General features: G+C 39.0%; 1 protein-coding gene across 3 annotated transcripts in view; it reads left to right on the forward strand.

Annotated features, from left to right (window-relative positions):
• LOC126977946 (ran-binding protein 10) overlaps positions 1–12,431 on the forward strand; it is a 58,146-nt gene that overhangs the window by 31,216 nt on the left and 14,499 nt on the right. For all 3 annotated transcript variants that reach the window (XM_050826649.1, XM_050826651.1, XM_050826650.1), the window contains 6 exons: positions 5,419–5,583; positions 6,709–6,899; positions 7,124–7,308; positions 7,498–7,610; positions 8,640–8,800; positions 10,415–10,529. In XM_050826649.1, coding sequence (XP_050682606.1) covers positions 5,419–5,583; positions 6,709–6,899; positions 7,124–7,308; positions 7,498–7,610; positions 8,640–8,800; positions 10,415–10,529 — 930 coding nt within the window. The remainder of the gene's footprint in view (positions 1–5,418; positions 5,584–6,708; positions 6,900–7,123; positions 7,309–7,497; positions 7,611–8,639; positions 8,801–10,414; positions 10,530–12,431) is intronic.

Here is a 12,431-nt window from a genome sequence, read left to right on the forward strand (position 1 = left end):
TGTGCAGTCAGCAGAAGATCTAATAAGGACGGCATGTGGCTATCCACATCCGGGAGCCGCGTCGGCAACTCAACCAATTGGGACAGACCATACGCCAATGCAAAATTATGCACAGATCGCCCTGCGTAGTCTGTGGTACGTGATCCAAGCCATTCGGCATTGTGCCCGTTGAAATCACCCAAGACTACGATTTCAGCGGAGGGGATCTGAGCAAGCACGTCATCAAACGCCGCTTCAACGCAGCCCATGAGGTGATCCGTTTCTGCGTTACTACTATGGGACCTGTAGACACACGCATAGATGCGGACGCGGTCCTCTAAAACTACGCGGAGCCAGAGAGTAGACAGGCCCCTACCCTCAAAATTGCCGAGACGGCGACAGCAGATATCCTCCCTAATGTTCACACATACCCCGGCATGAGGCATTAAATTATGCTCAATTTTGTACCCGGGGTACGTTAAATATGACGTATCGCTAGGTCGAGATATCTGCGTCTCCGTAAGGAAACACAAGGCCGGCTGCGCCGTCTCAAGGTGGTGGTGGACGGCGTTTAAGTCGGAGTGAATTCCCGGGATGTTACAAAAGTCCATATTAAGCGTGGAGCGGGGTGCCGTGGTGTTGCTGCCCTGTTTGTCCTGTGACATACGCGGTACTGTGCCCTCCCCAGAATACGAGGGGCAGCCCGAGCGCGAATGCTCGGGGAGGGATTCTCCGGCTCTACAAGAGCCGGTACCCTCCTGGGGTAATTTCTCTTTAAATACCGCTCTCATATTTTGTTGGGGGGGGGGTCGTCTGACGTCATAAGACAGCAGCGTGACTCTCCCACTTTCAAAAAGCCCGTAGTCGCCTCTTACGACACCCTTGGACCTGGGACTACCCTATTCTTTTTACGCCCCGGGGCAGCACAGGGCAAAAAAGTCATTCCTGTGATACACAGATTTGCTAATTGAAAACTTCTGGTTTGTCACTGCTAGCACATTTTCCTTGGTAACAGCCGTCGAAGGACGACTATTTCTTACTTCCCCCCACGAAAGACGACCACGCTTAAATTTGTTATGCCAACGCTGAATGGTTGCTTTAGATGGTCATGCTTCATCCATAATCGCCTTTTGAAGTAGATTAAATGTCTCGTCTGGTTTAAGGCCACATTTGAAATCAAAGAAAAAAAAGAATCATCGCACGAAAATGTTCCAGACACATCGATCATACAAAAAATTTTGCTGATATGATTTTTGAAATTCGAACAATGGTATTTTTACTCGTAAATAATCACATATTTTTAAATATTAACAATTAGTCAGGGCTATGTAACTTAATTGGATGTTATGTTGGGATAGAAAAATATTTTTGCTTTTTATATTAGTGTTATATGTCTTATGCGATTGGATGCCAATTGGATTGTGTATAATTGTAGTTCACATTTATTTTGTTGTTCTATCTAACAAATAAAAAACATAATATAATAGACTAAAGAAGTTTGAATAATGTACAATAAAAAGTGAGAATAAGTGACATACTTCCTAACCAAAAAAGATAATGCTGGTTGTGTCGGCTGCATTATAGATTAGAATATAAGGATGTGTTTATATAATATTATGTCATCATATGGCGCGCCCTACCCACGAGCCAAATAGTCAATAGATTATTTAATAAAGTTGACATCTTTTTTGCAAATCGTTGCGTCTTGAGACGTTCTGTAAATGAAAAACATGTGCATAATGATTTACATGCTTGGGGATGATAATTCAGGTTCATGATATAATGTATCTAGCTTCTGTAAATCTGTTGCAACAATACCCTGACAGATACTTAGCTTGTTTTATTTTTATGAATGACTTGGCGTGGCTTCACAATGACGAAAGGAAAGCCGGAAAGATCATGAGGTTTATGGTGGGATAGTGATTAGTGAACAAGTGACAGAATGTCTAGACCACGAATGTAACGAAATTAGCAAGAAAAAGACAACCAGATTATAGTCTGTGGTGCCTTAGTGGTTCCTAAGTACTTCCAATGTTAAAGGATTATCTAGAAATGTAGAGATTCGAAGGTGAGGGAGCACTAGATGCTGTGGTTCAGTATTGTTCGGCTTAGAAAATTAAAAAGGAAATGGTAAACTTTGTCATTTCAAATGCAAACCTTAAATGTACATTTTGAGAAAATGATATAGTTTGATAACTGTTACCAGATATTAATTATAAAACTGTTAAAGCACAAAAGAGGTTAGAAATATCCTAAAATCTTGTTTCAGATAATGGTCTAGTTTACTACTTCCACCGGAACTTTTCTGATTTATTTGAGTATCGTGTACATGATAGGTACTCATGTTTGTTTGTAACGCGTATCTAAAAATGTGAAAGTGTGTATCGTGCGCCTAGCAACTGTTCCGCCATGCCACAGTGCGCGGACGGCGGAGCTCGTCGTGAACAGTGTCGCTGTTAGCGTTATACGCAGTTGGATTACGCAGTTTTTTACAACGGCCGACCTTGATACGTTGATACTGTTTACCAACATCGCCGTGCGCGCACTTGCCTATATAGCGCTCTATTTCCTTAGCAATAATGCCTGGTTTAACTTATCTATCATTTTCGTTACTCATCTCGAGTCGAGTTCTTTCTACGATGTTCGGCCGCGCGAGGTCATTCACATGGCAGACTTGTTTATATGGACCTGCTAAATTGGCTGAACTTCAAATAACGTCAAAATGAGCATATTCTAATAGTTGCAACAAATTCTTTAAATTAGTATATGTTATGTGAGTGTTTTCGTGTAATGGTTTCGCGATTGTGCGCTAGCATCAGGCATAATGGCTGATGCATTGTTTTTAAATACCTACTAGTCGATTTGAAAACAACATTGGGTTTGTTGACCTCATATAATATGTATAACTGCTTGATGTTTAAATGAAACAATAATACGACGTCAGTTATAGTTGTAATTATTCAACTTTGTAGGCAACAATGGGCGTTAAAAGTATATTTAACAGGTACAATCGTTTGCTATACAAGATATACTAATAAGTAAATAATATTATTAAAGGTTCCATTATATAATACGTCAGATCAATAAATAAACCAGTGTCACCCATCAATATGCTTTTCCGCGAACGTCGTAACTGTTTCTCATGAGTGTACAATGTTTGTGTTCAGATTATTAATAACAAACAGTCGAAATTGTGGTAAAATTATGATAAGAACAAATCGTAGTTTGTAACCAAATATATTTTGTATGTGTACATATTCACTGAATGCAGAGTAATATTTCTAAATCGTTCACTAACGACCGCTTTCCTATATTAGAAAACTCTTTCTAGCATCGCTTTGAGAGCCCTACTTTTGTATGTATACTAAAAATGTTAAACAGTGTAGTACTCTGAATAAATATAATTGTAATATCTATTCCGATGTTATTTTTGTTATCAGCATCATCGATTTATCGATCCAAAGAGACTTGTATTTATAAAAAAAAATTAATATACCTCTTGTGCAAATCTTTACCTTTAATATTAATAAAATACTATTATTTATATGTGCTACCTATTGATAGGTTTTAGGTTATGTTTAAGTCAGTGCCAAGCCCTAAACAAAATAAAACTTAATATTATAAACAGCTTACTTACTGTAATTATTTAGGTTGTCTGGCCATGCGTTTCTGTCCGCTTGGGTTGTTTTGTTTTAGCCGAAGCTTACCCGCTCAAAGTCACGCGTGGCGAGTGTAGGTTTATATTTTATATATTATTTATATAAATTTACCTTTATTACATTTGGCTTGGCACCGACTTTAAAGCTATCAATATGTAGCACATACAAATAATAGTATTTTATTAATATTAAAGGTAAAGGTTTGCATAAGAGGTGTATTAAATTAAAATTTTAGTTATTTGATACTTTTCAGTTTTAGAAGTCGGTTTGTTTAAACGTAGTTTTTTTTATTTTTTTAATTTAGTGTCAGTTAATAATTTATTTATTTATTTATTGGTAATCAACAGCGTTACAGTAAACGTTAATAGACAATAATATATAACATAATTCTTAAGGCCATTATAGATTACTCATATTGACAATATTATTTTACAATAGTTTTACAACAAGATATATAACAGAACAACTACCTCTTGTGTTTCTTATTTACTGTGTGTATGTTTGTGTGTGGTTAGTAGATAACAATATGTATATATTTTAATCAAATGAGTAAGGCACTGCTTTAGACTGGTGTAAATTAATAATTTCACGCTTCAATTTATCCTTTTCTAACATGAAGATATCTAGAATATCATAGTTATTATTGTAATTATTTTGAATCCTGCAAATAATCGAGTTTTTATAATAGTTCGTTTTGGTACGTGGTGCAACCAGGAGTTTCATATGACGTGTTCTATATTGTGGTACATTAAACGATAGGACACTTAATAATTCAGAACAGTTTGTATTGCCTGACAATAAATAATGTAGAAACATTACATCTTGTTGGTTTAATAATAATAATAATAATATATAATTAACCTGAATGAAAACTCCAAAAAAAAACCGTACACAGAAAACAAATAATGTCATCCAAGTAGACGAAAGTTTTCATATAAATGTTCATAAAATGAAAACTACTGGGCCAAACTATCTAAAATTTTTATGGGACCAAATGGGAATAAATCTATTTCGCATCAATCAAAAGAAGAATTACGTAAATCGGATCATAAATCTCAGAGAAATCGGTTACATACGTAAAAAATAAAATACTGATCGAATTGATAACCTCCTCCTTTTTGAAGTCGGTTAAAATGTAAAAAAGTGTATCGCGTTGTGCATGCTTTCATTTAATACAAAGATAATGGTAGTATCAAGATGGCTTGTGAATATTTGCTGTATCGTGAATCTGAATTGTTCCCGCTTGTATGCATTCAAGCTTTGTTACATTATTCTCTACTACATACATATTTCTTTAAAATTTTATAGTCTATTATGAGCGCGACGCTCTTGCCATTGTACATTTATTTCTATTTTATAAATAACTACTTCAAGCATTGCACATACAGAATGGGATTGAATTTGTCCAATTTATTTATAAATGATAATTATTGTTGATGTATATCCATAGGTTCGCACTTACAGCATAACAGCTAGACTACAGATTTGTTAAAATAATTCTCCACGTTATTAATAAATCTGTTATTTATTTATTTATACTATAATTCATTTACAGAAAGAATCTTAAATTAACATGTCCTGCAAAACTGTTTGGACAGTTTGACTGCAGGATCAAGTCTCTTGTCTTTCGAGCCGGATTATGGTTAAATAACAATGCACCGCGGCAATAGCAGTCGCTCACTAACTAAATGCATAATATGTGCAAACCTATGGTATAGTACAGTCGCCTGAAATTGCGTTAGTGAAGATGTGTTTGCTTTCATTTTATACATTGTCGCAGGACATGGCAAGACTCACAAGGACGCGGCCAGTGTACGAGCCACGCACCCCATCCCCGCGGCCTGCGGGCTCTACTATTTTGAAGTGAGGATCGTGTCGAAGGGCCGCGATGGATACATGGGCATCGGACTGTCGGCGCACGGTGTCAACATGAACCGCCTGCCGGGTACCTCGCACCTTTCTACTATCAACTCTGCGAACTTCTACGGCCTTACAAATAAAATTGGCATAAAGTTATAACTAAGCATAAACCAAGCATATTTAAAATGTTTACAAATAGACATTTTGCTTACGAATGATTTGTTCGGACGTACAATGTTTCCCGCGTTTATTTGCAAGGCAGCTTGTCATTAGGAAAACTTCAGAATTATCATTTGTATTGACAGCGATAATTTAAACATTTTGCATTTTCTTTGCATTTCATTTTATCAATTATAACTGTATACCAAGTTTATTTGTAAGGCCGCTAGAGTCTAACCCCCTTATTCAAAATGGTCCGTTAACTTTAAACAGCCGCTATGGAGTGTTTTTCCTCATTCTGACTTAGGTCAATAGAAGAAGACAGAGTGAGAATTAGCAATGCTTTAAATTAGCAGACTATTATGAATAAGGTATTTCATGTTCTGTTAAAATATGACTGTATAATAAAGTAAAATTGATCAGGTTAATAGGCACAGGTCTTGATTGAATTGTGAGTTTTATAAAACAGAATGTTATAATAGTGGCATGCTTGTGATATATTGTTGGTTTTTTGTTTGTTTAAACTAAATATGTTATCATTTTGTGGACCGAAAACTGAATAACTTTAAACATTTTCTACCCATTTCTCTCTTCATTTTATGAAAGCTATATTGAAGCTAGCAAAGGTATTTTTGACAAGGAATAAGCTCTAGCTGTTGTTACATAGTGCGGACACCAAATATATTTTTCCCCGTATAAATAATATGGAATAAATATCCTGGAGGTGACGTATCCAGAGACTGACATGGTTACTTTTAACAATTTTTGTGCACCGACCTGAAAAGCTGCCATTGCTCTTTTTTTGATGGGATAAGGAGGACAGAACAACTTATGGTAACTCTTCAATACTGCTTTCTGGAAGTATGACTATTTATGTCCCCCCATTCACTTACAATGTCTGACTACCTACTTACGTTTGGTTAAAATGGTGAATGGTGAAAATGAATATTGACGTGATCAGTTTTATTTAAGAATCAATTGAAATATTGTTTGCGTAGCAAGAGGACGTGGCAGTGCTATATATAATGTGTTTGTGTGGTCACGGCCGCAGGATGGGACAAGCACTCGTACGGCTACCATGGCGACGACGGGCACTCGTTCTGCTCGTCGGGCACCGGCCAGCCCTACGGACCCACCTTCACCACGGGTGACGTCATCGGCTGCGGTGTCAACCTCGTCGACAACACCTGCTTCTACACCAAGAACGGACATCATCTCGGTATCGCGTTCAGAGGACTGCCGGTGAGTCGCCGCTTGTGATGCAGCTCGCAACACATCGCATTGATCACAACATTGACAATTTGGAAGTATGAATGGACCCACGTGACTGTTATTTGTATTTGACCACATGACGTACATAGTATCTGTTTCAAAGTAACCCCATCAACAAGATTATATCGAAGTTCAGTTCGATGGGGAGTAAATAAAATATCATTGACAGCGCTGCATGTACTTTTGATTCACAGCCCAATCTCTACCCGACAGTGGGCCTGCAGACTCCCGGCGAGGTTGTCGACGCGAACTTCGGCGATCAGCCCTTCGTATTCGACATTGAGGATATGCTGCGAGAGCTGCGCGCCCGGACCAGGGTCACCATCGACGAGTTCCCGCTGCCGGAGGGACAGGGGCAATGGCAGCAGGTGTTACACAGGTGGGAGCCCATGGTGCGGTAGGTGTCCCGGAACACGAGGGACCACGGACGAGATTCCGCCGCCAGAGAGACGAGATAATGCATAATTGAATGTAGCACCTAAATAAAGCATAACACTTATCAAGTTCCGTAACATACGTAAAGGACTCCACAAGTCACAACTACAAAGTGAGTGTGTACTATACGCAGGATGGTATCGACGTACCTGGTGCACCACGGCTACTGCAGCACTGCGCAGGCGTTCTCGCGCGCCACCGGACAGACCATCGACGAAGACATCGCCTCTATTAAGAATAGACAGCGTGAGTGTGATAGCTTGAGAAATTTACATTAAGGTTACCTTACCACACAAACGAGTTTTAACAATTAATTTGAATATCTTAATACTTTTGTTTTGAACATATTCATTAAAGCAAAAAAGGCTTACTAACTCTACTTAGCTAAGTAGTTGGCATTATAAGTTTATGTCTGTTCCTGGTGTTAACATTATCTAGCAAATTCACTTATGTGCCTATGTACATACATAACATTATCAAGAATTTAAACCCTCGCTCTCAGAAAATTTAAACGAATAGGTAGCTCTCAATATTCTTTATCACATTAGGCGGAAGCTAGACTATATGATTTAGAAATAGCGCATTCAATTTTTGGAATTAAATTTACGTCCTGTTTTGAAAGAAAAAGATTTTTTTTTTATAAGAAGGGGCAAACGGGTAAGAGGCTCACGGGATGGGGAAAGGTGCGGGAACCGCCCATGGACATCCGCAACAACAGTTGTCAAGAGATGCGTTGCCGGCCTTTAAGGTAGGGGAGTATACTCTATTCTTGAAGGTCCCTAAGTCGTATCGTTTCGGGAAAGCCGCAGTTGGTAATTGATTTCACAAAGTACCACATCTGCCTCCACAGGTAGGATGCAAAAAAACCCGCATATCAACCTATGACACACGCGGCGACAGCCTAAGAAGCGGGGCCGTGTTAGGCGCGTGATCGTATCTTAGTTGAGGAAAAAAGTATCTTCGCATAATATATATGTAAAAACTTTAGACTAAGGCGAAGTTTACTCACTCAAAGTTTACTTACAATGCGAGAGAACGAAACCGGTAAAAGTCTGAAGTTGCACCTTCAGGGATGACATATGCATTAACACCTCTCAACCAATATACTGAGCCGCTATAGTTGTGTATGGTCTAGCCCTAGCGTTATCGTGGTGGAAGATATGACATTTTCTTTTGGCCAATCCCGGCCGTTTTAAGCAGGTAGCCACTAGTGAGTGTGATATACATTACCACTCGTGTGCCTCTCATTGTAACGACTGTATGTAACATTTTCAGGTATATCCAGCTTAGTGATGTGTGGACGGATCGGTGAGGCGATAGAGAGCACACGGCGAGCCTGGCCCGCGCTGTTGGAGCGGGACCCTGAGCTGCTGTTCCTGCTCAAGTGTCGCCAGTTCGTGGAGATGGTGAACGGAGCCGACTCCGAGGTCACGCAGGTACGGTGGCCGTTAGTCAGAACAGACTTTTGGAGAAGCAACACACTTTCCCATAAAATATTATATCTTATATAATCTTACGTATAGTAAACAAATATGGCGTACATGGAACCAGAGATAATTTGTAGAGAGGGAGACCATCCAACTACTGAACTTATGGTTTTTGAGCAGTAAGCTAAAACTGTTGGATAGAAATAATACGAAAAGTTACTTTAATAAGTTTATTGCTCGGATACAAACTCAATTCATCCAATCTTCTGAATCATGTATTACAAACTAGTTGTCGGTGTATCTGTGCACTGGGTGCCTTCAATTTACAATATTTAGTCTTCTTCTGTTTTGAAATGATACAATACATCTGAGATGCCGTACCACTTTTTCTGAACTCTTCTCCGACTAGCTTGTTGACTTCAGCTATTTTTATACTTATTTTTACCAACATGTGATTTTAATTTTGCCCATATTAATTCTGTTCTCTTCTAATGGTGATAAGACTGTAATGTGTCGAAAATTAATATTAAAAATTAAATTAAAAGTTTCATTTTAGTACACATAATATGTATTAATATTAAGTCCTCATTGTAACAAATAAATGTACAATAGAATTTAAAATGTGCTTTCATAAAATTGTAAATTAAAACGATTTTTATACCATTTTGTGGCAATAACATTATAAAAATAATCAACTTTCTTCGGTGTTTGTAACATGTACTAAAATCACTGTCAATTCGGTAAAGGCTAAAGGGTCGCTTAAAGTCTTCAGATCAATGAATAACTAGGTTTAAATCACAAAACAAACAGAGAAATAACCACAACGTTAGAAATTCAACAGTAACATACGACATCAAATGTTGCAACGAGACTAATGATTTTCTGTGGTTTCAGGTATAAAAAAAAACTGTCAAGATGTCACTTGTCTATTAAGAATATAGTCAATTGTGTGAAAGTTTATTAAAATTATAAATGATTTCTTGTTAGACTTAATTTAAACTCATTTTTAAAGCTCGGAACTAAAACAGTAAAGGAATCTTTTTATCAGGATCGTCCTCGCTCTACTTTAAGAAACAGTCCAGTACGATACGAAATAATATTAATTACAATAACAAATAAATAATACATATAATTATGTTTATTAAAAGCAATTGAAAATATTCTTTACTCTACAATATACACTATAATTTGAAAAATAAATATTTGGATACCGATACATAATTTGATTCAAAGACGAAGTAGCGTATCGAAACGTCAAATGGTGATGGTGGTTGGTTCTGTTAATATTTCGATTAGAGCAAAAATAATATTTAAATCCGTAATTAATAGTTTCTATTAGTGTATTTCATAGCGGGTGTCCTCCTGTAAATATAAATGATGACACCAAATGTAAAATGTGTGATTGTCCGAAAATGAGTGAATTTCGATCAAGGTCGGGTTTGTTTACTCTTTAGCACAAGTAAGGAAAAATAGATTATACACGAATGTAATCGAATTACCACTCTCACGTCTGGTAGCTTAGTGTTAGCTCACGGGGCCTGTCCCGACCTCTAGATCACCTTAACAGGGTGCTGGTCGTTTGAGACACCTGGTGAGGGTTGGTTGTCGGCTGGTTGTCCGCAGGCGTGCAGCGCGGCGTGCAGCAACGGCGTGGCCACGTCCGTCATCTCGCACACGTCGCAGCCGGCCGCCCCGCTCGCACCGCACGCCGCGCACAACGGACTGCCGCACACCAACGGTAAGGTTCACGGACGAGAGTCTTCTTCAACCTTGATCTACCCAATACTGAGTAAAGTTCTATTCCATTTTAGACCATTTTGTGCGGTCCTGAATTTTCCGCATCCAGTCCTTTTCAGCCGCTCTATAGTCGACCTGACTTCTCTCAAGAGCGTGAATCAAAGCCCAGTGTTCAACTGTATCGAACGTTTTCTCGAAATCAATAAAGGCTAATGCTAAGGGCTGGTTGTGTTCGTTCAATAAGTTGTCGGACGGTGTGGATGTGGTCAACCGTCGAGAAGCCACTTCTGAAACCTACCTGTTCATTTAGTTGCGCCGAGTTAAGTCTGTTGGTAAGCCGTAATGTTATAACTTTGGAGAAAAGTTTGTAGACATGGTTGAGTAACATGTCCTTTATTGTGCAGTAGAATTACCACCGCATTTTTCCATGCTTCTGGAGTTACTCCCTCGAATAGAGCCTTGTTGAATAAGATGTGGATCTGTTTTCACACTGGTTTTCCACCGAATCGCAGATGCTCGTACGTGACCTTGTCCTCTTATGGCGCCTTTCCCTTCTTCATTCCTTTTAAAGCGTGCTTGATCTCATACAAGCAAATTTCGGGCAAATCTTCGGTTTTGTGTCTTGTCAGTTCAGCTCGTGTATCTCTATTTGACCTATCAGGATATTGTCCAGTTTTTTGAGAGCTATACAATTTTGAGTAGAATTACTCTACTACTTCCAGTATTTCCTTGCGATCTGATGTTAGTCTGCCTCCGCCAGTAGTAAGTTTGTGGATCTGGTGGTTACCACGTTTGAGCTGCTTCCTGAATACCTTGGGGCTCCGTCTTTCTCTATCGTGTCAAGGATTAGTCTGTGCTTCCTCTGCCTCTGTTCTTTCCTGATAGCATACCTAATTTTTCTATTTAAGATGTTGATACCCGATTGATTTGGTGGCAATAATTTTTGCTCCTCCGGAAGTACGGTGATGTTCTTTGCGACCTTGGGCTTAGTTTTGTGGATAGGCTTCATTTCCAGAATTGTACCTTTTAAAGCGTCCACCAGTTGACTGTTAATGTCGTTAATATTCCAGTCCTCCTGTGCCGTTTGTTCCTCTAGTCGTTTCTGGTAGTATTCTTCCTGAGCAACTAAAAACGCATTGCCATTCGGATAGTCTTTACCAGCCGCCTCTTTTCCAAAGATAGAATAATAGCAACCCGAGCTCTGACGATTCGGTGATCACTTCCCGCGTCCACTTGTACGAGGACATCGACGTCTCGCACGATGAGTTTTTTGTTCGTAAGGAAGTAGTCGATCTGGTTCTTTGTCCTGCCATCTGGACTTCGCCAGGTCTTAAGACGCTGTTTCTGTTTTTTGATAAACGTATTCATGGCATACAGCTTATGTTGTTCCAGAAAGTTTGCCAATGCATACCCCCTGTCATTTCCTCTTCAAGAGCGAACCCTCCTACATAATCTTCTCGTCGAGATTTTCTCCAAGTTTGGCATTAAAATCGCCAATGACCACGGTATAATAAGTTGGTTTTTCATTCAAAGCCTTGCTTATATTCTCATAGAAGGCGTCTGTTTCCTCATCATTTTTATCCGCCGTAGGATCGTAAACTTGGACAACCTTTAACGAGTATCGCTAGTTCAATTTAAATGTCGCATAAATAATTCGTGCCGACACCCCGCAGATTTTTTGCAGCACTTTGGTCATTGAACCAAGGCTTGTAGTAGCCGTCCTAGAAAACCAGGGAATCAGGTTATTTTCCGCCGCCTGATACTCGGCGTTGCTGTTTGTTTTGCACCACCCGGGAGACACGTGTAGGGTATCGAGCGTAAGACCTACGGACGCAAACAGCACCATTCCCCACGGACGAAAGTACACGGCCCAAATAGGCATCACCTTATGGAAAGAAAAAAA

Source organism: Leptidea sinapis, chromosome 46, assembly GCF_905404315.1.
Source record: "Leptidea sinapis chromosome 46, ilLepSina1.1, whole genome shotgun sequence".
Lineage (NCBI taxonomy): Eukaryota > Metazoa > Arthropoda > Insecta > Lepidoptera > Pieridae > Leptidea > Leptidea sinapis.